The sequence below is a fragment of the Halictus rubicundus genome, chromosome 7, assembly GCF_050948215.1.
Source record: "Halictus rubicundus isolate RS-2024b chromosome 7, iyHalRubi1_principal, whole genome shotgun sequence".
In the NCBI taxonomy this organism is placed as follows: Eukaryota; Metazoa; Arthropoda; class Insecta; order Hymenoptera; family Halictidae; genus Halictus; species Halictus rubicundus.
In genome coordinates, this window is record NC_135155.1 from 19,082,783 (window position 1) to 19,097,106 (window position 14,324).

The window sequence follows — 14,324 nt, forward strand, 5'->3', positions numbered from 1 at the left end:
TGTTCAAAAACGAATATTAAAGCAGATTAAAAAGAAGATAAGACGAAATGCATTTATTTGGACTACAAGTGCACGATCTATGTCTTTAAAAATTTTGCTTATTTGCTACATTCGTTATGAAATGACGAGCAATTCTGAGAAACTTTCGAGAAATTATTTTGTACATATTAAAAATTCCATTGTCAATAAAATCTACCCTATTGTATAAAACCCTGCTTGAAGCAGAATTTGGTCCCTATTTTGTGTGACTTTGGCACCAAACTTTGTCGAAAAATTCCTAGTCAATTTCGAAGACAGATGGATCGCAAATTTAATGCAAAGTTTGCAGGCAAAATTCCATGCCAAATTGGAGGGCAGGTCCGTCGCACTAAGAGCGGAATTTTGGCTGCAGACTTTGCACTCGAATACCGAGCCTAACACGGAAATATATGAATTTGGAGAGAGATTTTGGTGCAAAATTCATAGAAAATTGTTTGCCGGGTAGTTGGTCAAGTACAAAAGAAGTTGCAACAATAAATGAATACGTACAAGGTTTCTTCGTATTGCTGAGCCATTCCCTTCGCCACGGAGGACGCAACGATCTTCTCTCCAGGAATGGCAAATTGATGGCTGGTTTCCCTGAGCCTGCTCTCCTTCAGCACCTGTTCCTCTTCGAGGTTCATCAGTTTGCTGTAGTAATCCTCGTTCTTCTTGCTCTTCACGGATTTTTGCCATTCCGTCGGGGGCTCCTTGATGACCTTCTGCCCAAGATGCTCAGTGGCGATTTCGATACCTTGAGTTACGTTGTGATGCCTCTCGTCGAACACTTTCTCGAGCTCTGTGTTCTGTCGTTCCGTTTGGTATTGGGTCAGCCCGTAATCATACCACGCTACAGAAAATGCACGTTAGACCATTCCGCTCTTTGAATTTGTCACGTGAAAGACAACGCATGCCAGACGAACATGAACCATTTGGGCTCGCAAACGTTCAATCCATGTTGAAAGCGCAATGTTCCAAAATGATAGATAACACTCCATTCTCTCTTAATATAATCCTTTAATGTACAATATTATTTTTCTTTAGTTAGGAGTACTATATATAAGAATCACTTTCACAGCTTCGGAATGTACATATTCTCCGTACAATTGTACAATGTACAAACGTACAATTCATATATTCTCCGTGGAGTTTAGAATGGGTTCAGTTTCAAATTGAATATTGCCAAGACGGCATCGATATCTATGGAACCTTGCACTTTCAGAGCAAAAGAAATTTCTCTAGAACCACTGGGAAATACGACACAGTACTTCATTGGCGATGCAACACATATCTATGTCTCCAGCACGGGGGAAACAAGGTGTCCGGAAAGCAGACTACGGAGACAGAGATGGACATCCGGACGGTTCAAGTTAGATCACGGTGGTTAACACGGTTTCATTCCACCCTTTTTTTTTTCATCATTCCAATAGTAACAATTTCAATTCTCTTCAATTGCATTCTCATGATTTCAGAAGGATTTCTAATTTCTAGCATTTCAAGAGCTCGCATTCGCGTATTCGGAGATCCAGTGACGTTCGAAACGAATTATCCGAGTTTAAGAAACATTTAATCAGAGTTCGTCAGACTGGATCTCTATGTTACACGAAACGCGACACGCGAGGGAAACGTGGGCAACAAGGAACGTTTCGCTACAACAACAAATTCTTCACCTAACGACGATTAGGCGTGATTAATGTTGACACAGTAGCACGACATGGATAGCACTCTGAGAAATACGGACTCTGCTCGGCTAATCACGCTGAACGGATCAGTTTACACGGGTTTACATCAATGTTACCGAATATCCACGCGATCAACGAAGGAATGAAGAAACAATACATTAAATAAAATTGGGAAAACGCAACGGAATGAAATTTTTCTGAAAGAAAAAATATTAAGAATAATATTAATCAGCAGCAAACCCGTTTTCTCCAGTGAATCAGGCGTTGGACAACACGGAGGAAAATATTTTGCTCATGAAAGCTCAGGGCGTCGTTCTAATTGACCCATCGCATCGGCGAATAGAAACTACTGATAGAATGATTAAAGAAAAATTCAATTCCTCTAGACAACTTCAAAGTAATTGTCTTTTAAAGTGTTCATGAAATATTTTTCTCCGTGCCGACATCCGGTTTACATACGGAAAAAACAAAAAGAAAAAACAGTAACGAAACAGATAGTCTATGAACTGTGTGTGTGCTTTCTCGATATTGTATTCCATACCTGAACGCCGGTTTGCGAAACGAAGCAGCCGATACCTTTCACTTTAGACGACATTGCTCGAATATGCTCGTCGAATCCCGAAACCCCCGAAGAAGAAGAAGAAGAAGAGGAGGAAGCTGCTCGAGGTGCTCGAGGATGAGATCTATCTTTCGAATTTCTTCGTAATATTCGTGTTGGAGGAGGATGAGGGATCGGGGATAAGTTGGTGTTTCGAATAAATGGTCTCGAGTGTTATATCTGTACTCGAATAGAATGCATGTGTCGTATCGATATTTTATGTACTGTGTTTCGGTTGTCGCGACCATCGTTTACCTTTGTAGATCGCCTATTCCGATCACCGTGGTTTCATTTTTTTTTAATTTATCTTTCTCGTGTGGTATTATTGTGCCGTTGTTCGATATTGGCGGATTTTTCATTTGTTCTCTGTATGTGCTTGCATTCTTCGTGCCCGTTATTAACTATTTTAAATGTAACTTTCGTCGGTGTATTCACGTACAGAAGTTCGAAGAATCGAAGATGCGAAAGAATAGACTTGTGCGAATTGTTGAGATATCTGAGAGACACGAAGGATGCAACGACACGTTTATGTAAGAGAGTCTCTGTTCCAGGGTAAACTTACGCCTTGGCGAGTTCTTCAATACGCCGCGATAGTCGTCGCTTCTTGCTTTCACTGTCAGAGTTGTTTCAGTGCGAGCTTCGCCCACGGAGCTTCTGGCAATCACCTCGACTTTTCCGTGGTCGTATTGCCTTGTTTTCGGAATGTCCAGATGGTACATGCCGTCGTAGGTCAGCTTGTAGCGCGAGCCCTGAGCGAATCGATCAGATCGTCTCAATATTCGGTACAAATAACGATCTCGTTATAAGTATACAGCCAATTCTCGCTATATGTCACCAACACGGGTCTTGCCAGCGTCATGTATCGTCCAGGAGACGTACCCGAGCCGTGTTTATGTTTAAACTCCTCTCGTGGAGATAATTCCGCGACGTTTATTATCAAGGCTTTGGCGACATATATAGAGAAATCAATGTAACATGTATTACTTCGGTCGAATGTAATCAAAGTTCACGATTATTGACGTCAATTATTCTCATTCAAACGAAAATTCTTAAATACGGTAGAAGTATCGGTGAGACAGTGCTAATTCAAAGACAAAATTTTGTAGTTATCCATTACTTTTTACAAAAAATTTTTCGACACACTTGTGGCACTTTTCTGATTAAAACGAGACTAAACATGATCAAGTTCTAGTGGCTTGTATTTGATAAAGAATAGTTTTATTTTGCATATAGATCCGCAGTCTAATCGTTACTTTTAATTATATTTGCGTGAGAAAATCTGGTAGTTGGGTTGTTCTAATAACTAAAACTTACATTCACCACGGTGTGTCCATTGATGATCCACATGACACGTGGTCTAGGATGACCAGTAACGCGGCAGCAGAATCTCGAGCAGTCGCCCTCTTCAACAGTTACGGCTTCCGGTTTGCTGACGAATGTTGGCGGAGCTCGCACTTTCTCTTCTTCGCCCTCTTCCTCAGGTACTCTGTAACAAGCATTCGTTCATAGTGTACACGAAACACAACCTTTTTGGGGACACCCTGTACACAATAATCGAATAGTATATAAAAATGCTTACATCTGCCATGCAGCTTCCATCTCCCTGATCTTCTCGATACTCTTCATGCCCTTCGGCAGCTGGGACTCGTAAATGATTCCAGGCTTTCCGGCAGTTCGAATCACCGCTCGTGTTTCGTCCATGCCGTATAAATTGGTTGCTCTGCAAAGATACTCGCCGCTGTCTTCGGGGTAGACCCAGCCGAAGTTCATCGCCACGTAGCCGAAATCATAGATAGGTGTGAATCGGTTCTTGTGGGGCAAGGGTTTGCCGTTGAAGAACCACTCGACTTTCATGTTCGGATCACCTACAGGTGCCAATTGGCACTCGAACTTCGTGCTGTTCATCTCGACAAGTTCGGTCTGGTCCAGGATCTGGGTGACGAATCGCGGTGGTTGTTTCTTGTCCGCGTCGTAGAGGTCGTCTTCGGTCAAGTGGACCTCTGAAGTGTACTTCTTGATGGTGGCTTCCATTTGCATCAGCGCTTCCGACTTCTTCATACCCTTTGGCACTTGATTTTGCAGAATGATGCTTGGCAATCCTGTCGGACACATTGAAAAATAAATTAAAAACAAAGGAAAATCATTAACTGTATTTTTCGGGTAGCTATCATTTTCTACAATTAGGCATACATATACTGGAGGCCCTCAAATGACTTTATTTTATTGTTGGTACACTAAGTAAGCGCAAATAAAGAAAATGTCTCCTACTATAAAACACTGATCATCAAATGAAGTTACAGAGTGTTACTACCCCATATAGTTTAAATTATTTCTATAGACGAGATTTTATAGATCTACGACTTACTCTTGCATGAAACCGATGCTCTGGTAGTGTCCTCTCCAAAATCGTTGATGGCCTTGCACACGTACTCGCCAGAGTCTTCAGGATACACATAAAGGATGTCCATGGACACGAATCCCATATCGTACGTGCTTCTGTATCTGTGTCCAGCTGGAATTAACTTCCCGTTGCGGTACCATTCGATACGCAAGTTTGGATCATCCTTCGGTTCCACGCGACATTCGAACCTAACTGGTTCGGATTCATCCACGGTCGCTGATTGGATTTGAGTGATGAACTTAGGTGGTTGAGGAGGCGTTGCCTCTTCAGGTGGTGGTTCACTGATTGGTCCACGTTCCAGTTCCTTCAATTTCTCACCGCTCATACCTGACGGCAGCTGGGACTCGAAGTCTATCGTTTTCTTCGCTGTAATGTTTCAAGCGTTTTTTACCGATACTGTTTGCCGAGAAATTAAATTTCATAAATATTTTCACCTAACACGCGTGTGCAAAAGAAATTCAAAACATGTTCTGGTTTTTCTAGAAACATCCCCAAAAAGCCTCAAATCTGATACCCTAGACCAGAATACCCCCATAAATAAAATTCAAGTTTAATTTCAGTGATTAATTTCAAGAAGCCCCTAAAATAATATTCCAGAGCAGAATGTCGCCTCAAAAGATCATCTGAAAATTCTACTTACATTTGCAAGTGATGGTAGCTTTGGTGGTAGCAGAGCCCCACTTGTTAGTAGCCCTGCACACATACTCTCCGCTGTCCCTGGCATAAGTGTACGACATATCCAACGATATGAATCCAAAGTCGTTGATTTGATGTACTCTCGAGCCCGTCGCGAACGATCGTCCATTATGGAACCAATCGATCCTCATAGTTGAGTCTCCAACCGGTTCGACCCTGCAGTCGAAATGACTAGGCGCTCCTTCCTCCACTTCAATGTCCTTCAGCTCCACGGTGAATCTAGGAGGATTCGGCGACTCTTCCTCGGTCAGTATCTCGTCCCTCTTGTAAAGAGCCTCTTCCAGTTTCTGGATGCTTTCAGTTCCGGTCTTGAAGTTGGTGGGCAATTGCGGTTCGAGGATGATACCCTGTCGACCACGGACCTGCAGCTTGCAGGAGACAGTGGCCTCGCCGTGACGATTAGTCGCTTTACAGGTGTATAGACCGGAATCGCGTTGGTAGCAGTTGGCGACCTCGAGGATGACGAAGCCGAAGTCGTGGATGGTCTTGATCCTGCTGCCAGCGAGAAGAGGCTTACCGTTGTGGAACCACTCGACCCTCATGCTGGAGTCGTTGATGGGTGTCAGCCTGCACTCGAAGTGAGCCAGAGCGTTCTCTGTTAGAGTCAAGTCCGATGGCGTTGTGATGAATTCCGGTGGTTTGCCGGTGTCGTCTTCCGGCGTAGCTGCGCTCGGCACGTTTCCGAGACCTTCCAGCTCGGCGATCTTGTCGATCGTGCTCTCCATTCCCTTTGGTAACTGCGATTCCAAGATAATGCTGCGTTTGCCTGTGCACTTCATCGTGCAGGTGGTAACGGCCTCGCCGTATTCGTTCGACGCACGGCAACTGTACTCTCCGGAGTCCTCCGGATAGATCGGAGAGATCTCGAGGATCACGAAACCGAAGTCGCAGAAGGTGCGGAAACGGGTACCGGTTCGCAGTGGTTTGCCGTTCCAGAACCATTCGACCTGTGGAGAAATGGAATTTCACTTGTTAATAACCGGACAATTTATATTGACATTCAGATGGCGGATGGTTTTAATGATACTACGGATGAAACTAAGTTACGGGACGAAATTAAGTGAACTATCTTTAAAAAATAACTTTTTTTAACTTGGACCAAACGATTTGAGTTTTCTTTTTTGAGATGTTAGAAGGATTTTGTTGTAGTTGATGTGTCGAAAAGAAAAATTAATTACAGATTACTATTGGCTGAATATGCAAATAATATAGTAACATCTATTACCTTTAACTTTGGATCGTCGGTAGGCGTAAGTCTAGCTTCAAAGTGCGCGCTCTCTCCCTCTCTCAAGCCATCGATGTTGCTCAACGGCACGGTGAACATCGGAGCCTTTCCACGTTCTTCAACAACCTTCTCATCCTTCGTTCTGATCATCGAGTCTTCAAGAGTCTGAATCTTCTCCAGACCGCCCTCCATTCCCTTCGGAAGCTGAGAATCCAAAATCAAGCTAGCCTTGGAGTAGCACTTCAAGGTAGCCTTGGTCGAGTCTTCTCCGTACTTGTTGAAAGCCCTGCACTCGTAGACACCCGAGTTCTCCTCGTAACAGTACAGTATATCCAAGATGACGATACCGAAGTCGTGGAAGGTCCTGTACCGGTGTCCGTGAGGCAGCTTCTTGCCATTGTAGTACCATTCGACCTTCAAATCCGGATCAGTAACCGGAGTGAGTCTAGCCTCGAAGTGAGCAGACTGTCCTTCGACCAGCTTGGTGATGTCAGCGATTTGCGTGATGAACTTGGGTGGTTCGGCGACAGGTGTGGTGGGTGTGGTGGGCTGTTCTCCACTGTAGCTCTCCAACTCGCGGATTCTCGCAAGGGAGTCGGGCTGAAGAGAGTCAAGGTAGACTCCGCTCTTGCCGAAGCACCTGATCGTCGCTTTGGTATAATCCTCGCCGTATTTGTTGCTGGCCTTGCAGACGTACTCGCCGGTATCGTGAGCCATCACTCCGGCAATGTCCATGACCACGAATCCGAAGTCGGATACCATCTTGAACCTGGAAGAGTGTCTCAAAGGCTGTCCGTTGTGGAACCATTCGACCTTCATATGGGGATCACCCACAGGAATAAGGGTGCACTCGAAGTGCGCCGATTGGCCGTCCTTGAGGCCTTCCAGGGACTGTATCTGGGTGTTGAATTTAGGCTTCTGTCCCTTGGACTTGTCCACACACTCCAATTCCACGCTGATCTCGGCTTTGCCCCATTTGTTGGTAGCCCTGCAGGAGTAGGTGCCGGAGTCTTCGATCTTCGTTCCGAGCACTTCGAGGACGACCATGCCGAACGCATAAACGGTCCTGGTGCGATGACTGGCTTCCAATGGCTTGCCGTTGTAGAACCACTCGACGACCATCGTTTGATCGCCTGTAGGGGTCAGGGAAGCTTCGAAGTGTGCGATCTCGCCCTCGGACAGGTTCGTCAGATTCTCGAATTGGGACGTGAACACTGGAGGATGTCCTTCGTCGCTCTCCGGCGGAGCACCTTCCTGCCTCTTCAACGACTCTTCCAAGTCTTGGATGGCCTCCAGACCTTCTTTACCCTTTGGATGTTGCGATCTTTCGATAATGTTCTCCTTGGTCGAGCAGTAGATAGTCGTCGAGGTGAAGGCTTCGCCAGCCTTGTTGTACGCTTTGCAGGTGTAGATGCCAGAATCGCGATCGTAGACATCGGTTAGATCCAAGGTGACAAATCCGAAATCGCTGGTCATCTTGAAACGGGATCCATGCTCCAAGGCTTTGCCGTTGAAGTACCACTCGATCTTCAAGTTCGGATCTTCCTTCGGCTCCACCTGGCCCTCCAAGTGAAGAGGCTCGGACTCGCCCAGTTTGAACTCGGGCTGCAGAGGAACCGTCCAGATCGGTTTCGGGTATTCATGTTCGGGCCCGTCTTCGGGCCTCCTGTACTTCGACAAGTAAGCATCCTCCGCTTCCTCGACTTTCTTCAGACCGGCTTCACCTTGCGGATGCTGGGTCTGCAAGTAGATGTTCTGCTTGCTGGTGCACTTCAAGGTGCCCGAGGTCTGCGCGGAGCCCTTCGAGTTGGTAGCTTTAACGATCACCACGCCAGAGTCCTCCTCGTACGCGTGATTGATGTCCAGAGCAACGTAACCGAAATCATAGGTAGATTTGAATCTGGCTCCGGTCGGCAGGGCCTTGCCATTGATGAACCACTCGATCTTCATCGTCGGGTCTTTCGACGGTTCAACGTTACACTCGAAGTGCGCGTTGTCACCTTCAATGCACTCCACGTTGTTCAGGTGAGTAATGAAGACTGGCTCTTCGTAGGTTGGTTCTGGCTGTTCCGCGGTGCCAGGATGCGGTTGTTCCAGGGCATCGATCTTCGGAAGAGCGTCGGGATGAAGAGTGTCTCCGAGCAGCCAATGACGATCGACGATCTTCAAGCTGCACGTGGATACAGCTTCTCCGAGAAGATTGGTGGCCTTGCAGGTGTAAATTGCCGAATCGTCTGGACGCAAGCCGTTGATCGACAAAGTCACCAGACCGAAGTCGAAGGTACTACGAAGTCTGGTTCCGGTTTGCAGGGATATTCCGTTCTTGAACCATTCTACGCGAAGGTTCGGGTCTGCCCTTGGCTCGACCTGGGCTTCCAGGTAGACGTGCTGTCCTTCGACCAGCTTGTCGAAGCTCTCCAAGTGTTTCGTGAACACCGGGGCCTGTTGAGGTGTAGTGTCAACGAACATTTCCGGTACTTTGTTCATCTCAGCTTCCTTCAGTTGGATCTTCTGCCATGCGTCAGGTTGGAGACTGTCAGCGTCGATGGCCGAGCGCGCTCTGACCTTCAACGATATCGATGACACCGCTTCGCCGGCTTTGTTGATCGCTTTGCACGTGTACACGCCGGAATCCTCCGTTATCACCTTCAGGATGTCCAGCGTTACGTAACCGAAATCGTGGCTCACGTGGAAGCGGGAACCTAATCGAGAATCATCGTGTTAATCGCATTCAGGGTGACAAACGGTGTTTCTTAATTGAAAGGTTCTCCCGAATGTTCTTTTCTTAACTTCCTTTGCACTCGAAGCTACTTTTATTGCACTTGAACTTTTAGCAATGTAGAACTTTTAGATTATAGTAATTTTCAACGGTGCCACAGAGGGGACAGTTGAGTGCAAAGGGTTAATATGCATGCTTGATGTTGTTAGACAACATAAACGTATAATCAGCGCAGTTATTCACTTGTTTAAGCATTATTCGAGTTATTTTGCTTACTTAAAAGTACTCTAAACTACTCAAAATTCACGTTGCGCACGTTAGTTGAAAACGAAGCGAATTACTATTATTATTCTACAAAATACACACTCGTTTGCTCAGAGTTAAAGATCAATTAATGGCGCTTAAATAAATTTCAGTAGGACTTTGAGAAACGATAGAAGATCAAGACATTCACAGCAACGATGATACTTAACTTTCCATTTACCGTTTCGTTAAATATATTACGTCCAGTCACACCCATAACAAAATGCCACATTAAAAATATAACTCTCTTGTCTAGACTGTTCGAAGCAGATTATTTATTGTTAATGTACATTTTGCTAAATAATATTTTTATACAGATTATTGCTTGTTAACGTCGGATAACTGAATGCAGTAGCTTCGATATTAATGATAGAAAGCGAATTAAAAGCAACAAGTCAGTTTACAATCTTTATCTCCTCGAGTGATCTCGTATACTTACCCATCTTTAGTTCGACTCCATTTATGTACCATTCGAATCTCAAGCTAGAGTCGCCGACGGGCACAACTCTGCACTCGTATCTAGCCATTTGACCTTCCCAGAGTTCCGTGGGGCCGGTCAGCAACTGCGTGAAGATCGGTTTGTCGAAAACTTTGTCCGGCTCGTCGGGACGGCCTGGTTTGTCGGCCTCGAGTTGAGCGATCTTGCGCTGCGCTTCAGGGTGCTGGGTATCTAATTGTATGCTGGCTTTGCCTGAGGAATTATTGTAATTCGTATAGACAATTATCTTACAACATCGTGTCCTGAGATCGCGGTGCAAAAATTACGACAGTTCTCTGTCGTGGTACGATACTGTTTCTGAATAATGATACTGACTCTTGATCTTCATCGAAGCTGTTGTAACTGCTTCGCCGAGCGCGTTGGTAGCGCGACACATGTAGACACCCTCATCGTCTTCACGCACATGCGAAATATCCAGGGACACGAATCCGAAATCGTGGACTTTGGTTATTCTTGAGCCTAGATAATAGAAAGTGATTAGAATATTTCACTTGTTCTTGAATATATTTCCTTCTTTAACATTTTATCTATCGGAAGCGTATTAATAGGATTTTTAATAAAATTAAATTCCATTACTGGCTCTGTCTCGTCGTCTTACGAAAAAGACCTTAACCGTGGACCATATACTTTCGAAAATTCTTAAATAATTGCCGACAGATAATGTGTTAATAATTGCGTTCCTACTTGTTCGAACTTACTTGTTTCAAGCGGTACTTCATTTCTGAACCACTCGACCTTCATCGTAGGGTCTCCCACAGGTATCAACCTGCACTCGAAGTGAGCAGTCTGTCCCTCGGGTATGGCATCGATGTTCTGCAACGGCTGGGTGAAGACGGGTCGTTGTCTAGTCTGTGGTTCCGGTATTTCCGGTCGTTTCCAAGGCTGCTGGGACTCGAGTTCGCGAATCTTGTCCATGCCTTCGGGACGTTGGGAGTCCAAGATGATATTGTCCCTCGGGATGACTCTGAGCTCGATGGAGGAGACACACTGTCCAAGAGCATTGGTAGCTCGTACAGAATATTGACCAGCATCTTCGGGAACAGCGTGGCCAATGTCCAAGGCCACGTATCCAAAGTCGAAGGTCACGTGGAACCGAGAAGCCGATGGCAGAGGCTTGCCGTTGTGGAAGAACTCGATTCTCAAGTTGGCGTCGTGCAGAGGCTCAACTTGACACTCGAAGTGAGCTGTTTGACCTTCGTACACTTCAGTGGTACCCTGGAATGTTGGAAAATGGTTTGTGTAACTGTTGATACGCTGACTGACATACTCGTTTAATTGTAAATATTCGATAAAAGACAAAAAAAAGTATAAATTTGGTATTCTTACCCTGAGTTCAGTAACAAATCTTGGCGGAGTCACAGGAGGTTCTTCAACTTCCAAACGTGCAGGATGTCCGTGAGCTTCGAGTTCGCGAATCTTTTCAAGGCCATCAGGATGTTGTGTGTCCAGGAGAATACTGCGGCGAGCTGAATAAAGAAAAATTGCACATTACAACAGTTACTTTCCAATGATCTCGTTTCACGAATGTTACAAAATTAGCGAAGAAATTTATAAATTACTGTATAGCGAATGCAATCCTCTTATCGCAGCTTCGTTTCTTTTCAACCATAACAAATATCAATTTATTCTGCAAATTCTGATTTGTTCAGCTTGACAGGGTCTTTCGCACAGGCCTTGAAACTTAACGCGACGGCCGTTGCAATGGGATTTAGCACTTTCGCATGTATTTCCTGATTCATGCTTTCCATGGCAGTATTTGTAATTATCGAAATTTGATTCGGATTTTCTTCCCGTTTCGAAACAAACTTCACTTTTCGGATATGTCTTGCGACAACGGTGGTTCACTGTTTCATATCGATTTCTTGGATAACTATCTTGTATTCGAGAAGCACCGGTAAATTGTTTATTGCATTCGCATGTCGTTAAGGAAAACGATCCGAATCTCGGTTTCATGTTTGATAAATTTTCTTTTCGAGTGGGCGACGGACAACAAAATCTTCTTTCGTGACAAAGCTCAGGCATGTTCATACTTTCGGGAGATTTCAGAGGTCGGAAGCAAGGGGGAGGATAGCGTTTATGTTTCGCTAAATCAGGATTAATAAGGTGATGTCAATCATTTAAACAATATAAATAACTAAACGTTAAGTCTCGCAATAGCCCTGAACTGGAAAAGACTTGTTTTAAAAATATGTTCAGATAGAAGAATGTTTGCCGTTTGAGTCATGCGAGTTCACCTCTTCACCAGGCATTAAAGTCTCCAGATGTCGAGGCGTTTATTCGTTAGTAACGTGATAATAAATGAGTAATTGACGTCACTAAATTTAATCGTATATTGGACTAGTGGACTTACAGCCAACTTTGATGGTGCAAGTGTTGACAGCTTCTCCAGCCAAATTGGTAGCTTTGCACATGTAAGTGCCAGCATCTTCTGGGTAGGTGTAAAGAATATCAAGTGCCACGTAACCGAAGTCGTGGGTTTTGCGGAAGCGATGACCAGTTCTTACAGCGACACCGTTCACGAACCTAATTAAGAAAATGAATTCATTCGCAATTAATACAATACAATTAAACGAATTCACGAATAGACATTACTGAAGCTTATAAATTATTTTTAATCCAGTCAAATCTTATATTTGGCACATGATTAAAATTCTACGATTCTAAATATTTACTTTTGATTTTTCGTGGGTTACAAGATTATACAAATGCACAAATATTAAGAGCGTATTACTACAAATTATGAATTAGGAGAAAGTTTTGAAGGAGCTGGGTAATTACCATTCTATCTTCAAGTTCGGATCGTTGATTGGTTCGACGCGGCATTCTAAGTGAGCGTGTTCGCCTTCCTTCAGGTGATCCAGGTTGTTCAGCGGTGTTAGGAAAACGGGTTTCTGGTGCACAACCTCTTTCTCAACCTCTTGCTTGATCTCGACGGTCTCCAATTCGCGAATCTTCTGCAAACGCTGGGCGTCCAACGTGTCCAAGTAGAGACCTTGTTTCGCTGTTCGAGAAAAACGAAAACCCTTGAACCGATATCCTTTTCGACGAAGACATCGAAAGCAATGTTTCAACTGATAGCTGGACAACTTATAAATTTTGACGTTTCGAAAGGTTAGAACTTCTTTGCGATCGAATGTTGTCTATAGGCGATTAAAAAAAAAACAAGATTCTGATAACACCGACTTTGGATGGAGATTCTTCTGTTAGTAAAAGAATCTGTCAAAATAGCTACAGCGTTAAAATGTTGCAAATCTAGATTGTTACAAATAAATGCAACAGTTAAAAACTGATTATAAGTTTGTATAATGAACAATCTCTGCAATGATGAAAACTGTCGCAATAAAAATCTAGGCCAAAATGTTGTATACGGTCGCCTTGGGAAATTATTTAATCATTCTTCAAATATGTCATCGATGACCATCACTAATTCTAATTTGTTGCTTTAAATTGGTCTAAACCATTCTTATTTAGATATTATACTTTGCACATGTTCATATTAATCTTGAAACTTTTTTTTTTGAGACGACTGTATGAATTTTCTATGCATTACGATAATTTCTAAATGACTTACAGTCAACGCTGATGACGCAAGTGGTAACAGCTTCGCCGACAGCGTTTCTCGCTTTGCACATGTAGGTCCCAGAGTCCTCGGGATAAGCATAGAGGATGTCGAGAGCAACGTAGCCAAAATCATAGGTGGTCTTGAACTTATGGCCTTGAGGTATCGGTCTTCCATCCCGGTACCATTCGACCACCATCGTGGGATCGTTCACAGGTGTCAAGGTCGCCTCGAGATGAGCACTCTTGCCCTCTGGCAGATGTTCGATATTCTTCAATGGCCGACCGAATTTCGGTTTCTCGGCGATGATCAGATCCTCTTGATCGGTACGCTTGTACCGTGAATCGTCTTCGAGGTACTGTATCTTCTTCAGGGCACTTTCGTGTTGGGTCTCGCGAATGATCGAAGCACGAGCTGCAAAGTGTCATTAATTAGAATGCACGCCTCTATCGATCGACGCGAATGCATGTAGATTTCCTGGATCGAGGACTTTAGAACGATCTGCTATTGGCAACGGCAAAATAACAAGAAAAACAAACGTGGTACATCCAGAGAGCAAGAGAGAAGCAGAGTGTGAGAAGAGAAGCAAATGTCTATACCAAAGCGGAACTACAAGCGACAGAA

At 44.3% G+C, this 14,324-nt stretch overlaps 1 protein-coding gene across 21 annotated transcripts in view; it reads right to left on the minus strand.

Moving 5' to 3' along the window:
- Sls (sallimus) overlaps positions 1-14,324 on the minus strand; it is a 197,246-nt gene that overhangs the window by 78,987 nt on the left and 103,935 nt on the right. For all 21 annotated transcript variants that reach the window (XR_013082566.1, XM_076790970.1, XM_076790966.1 and 18 more), the window contains 14 exons: positions 13,713-14,114; positions 12,920-13,142; positions 12,492-12,664; positions 11,468-11,607; positions 10,840-11,356; positions 10,457-10,600; positions 10,082-10,333; positions 6,621-9,322; positions 5,340-6,342; positions 4,664-5,065; positions 3,878-4,397; positions 3,613-3,784; positions 2,861-3,047; positions 529-868 (listed from right to left, as the gene is read on the minus strand). Coding sequence is in view for 20 of the 21 variants with exons in the window: in XM_076790970.1 (XP_076647085.1) it covers positions 529-868; positions 2,861-3,047; positions 3,613-3,784; positions 3,878-4,397; positions 4,664-5,065; positions 5,340-6,342; positions 6,621-9,322; positions 10,082-10,333; positions 10,457-10,600; positions 10,840-11,356; positions 11,468-11,607; positions 12,492-12,664; positions 12,920-13,142; positions 13,713-14,114 (7,177 nt within the window). In the remaining variant the exon portion in view is untranslated. The remainder of the gene's footprint in view (positions 1-528; positions 869-2,860; positions 3,048-3,612; positions 3,785-3,877; positions 4,398-4,663; positions 5,066-5,339; positions 6,343-6,620; positions 9,323-10,081; positions 10,334-10,456; positions 10,601-10,839; positions 11,357-11,467; positions 11,608-12,491; positions 12,665-12,919; positions 13,143-13,712; positions 14,115-14,324) is intronic.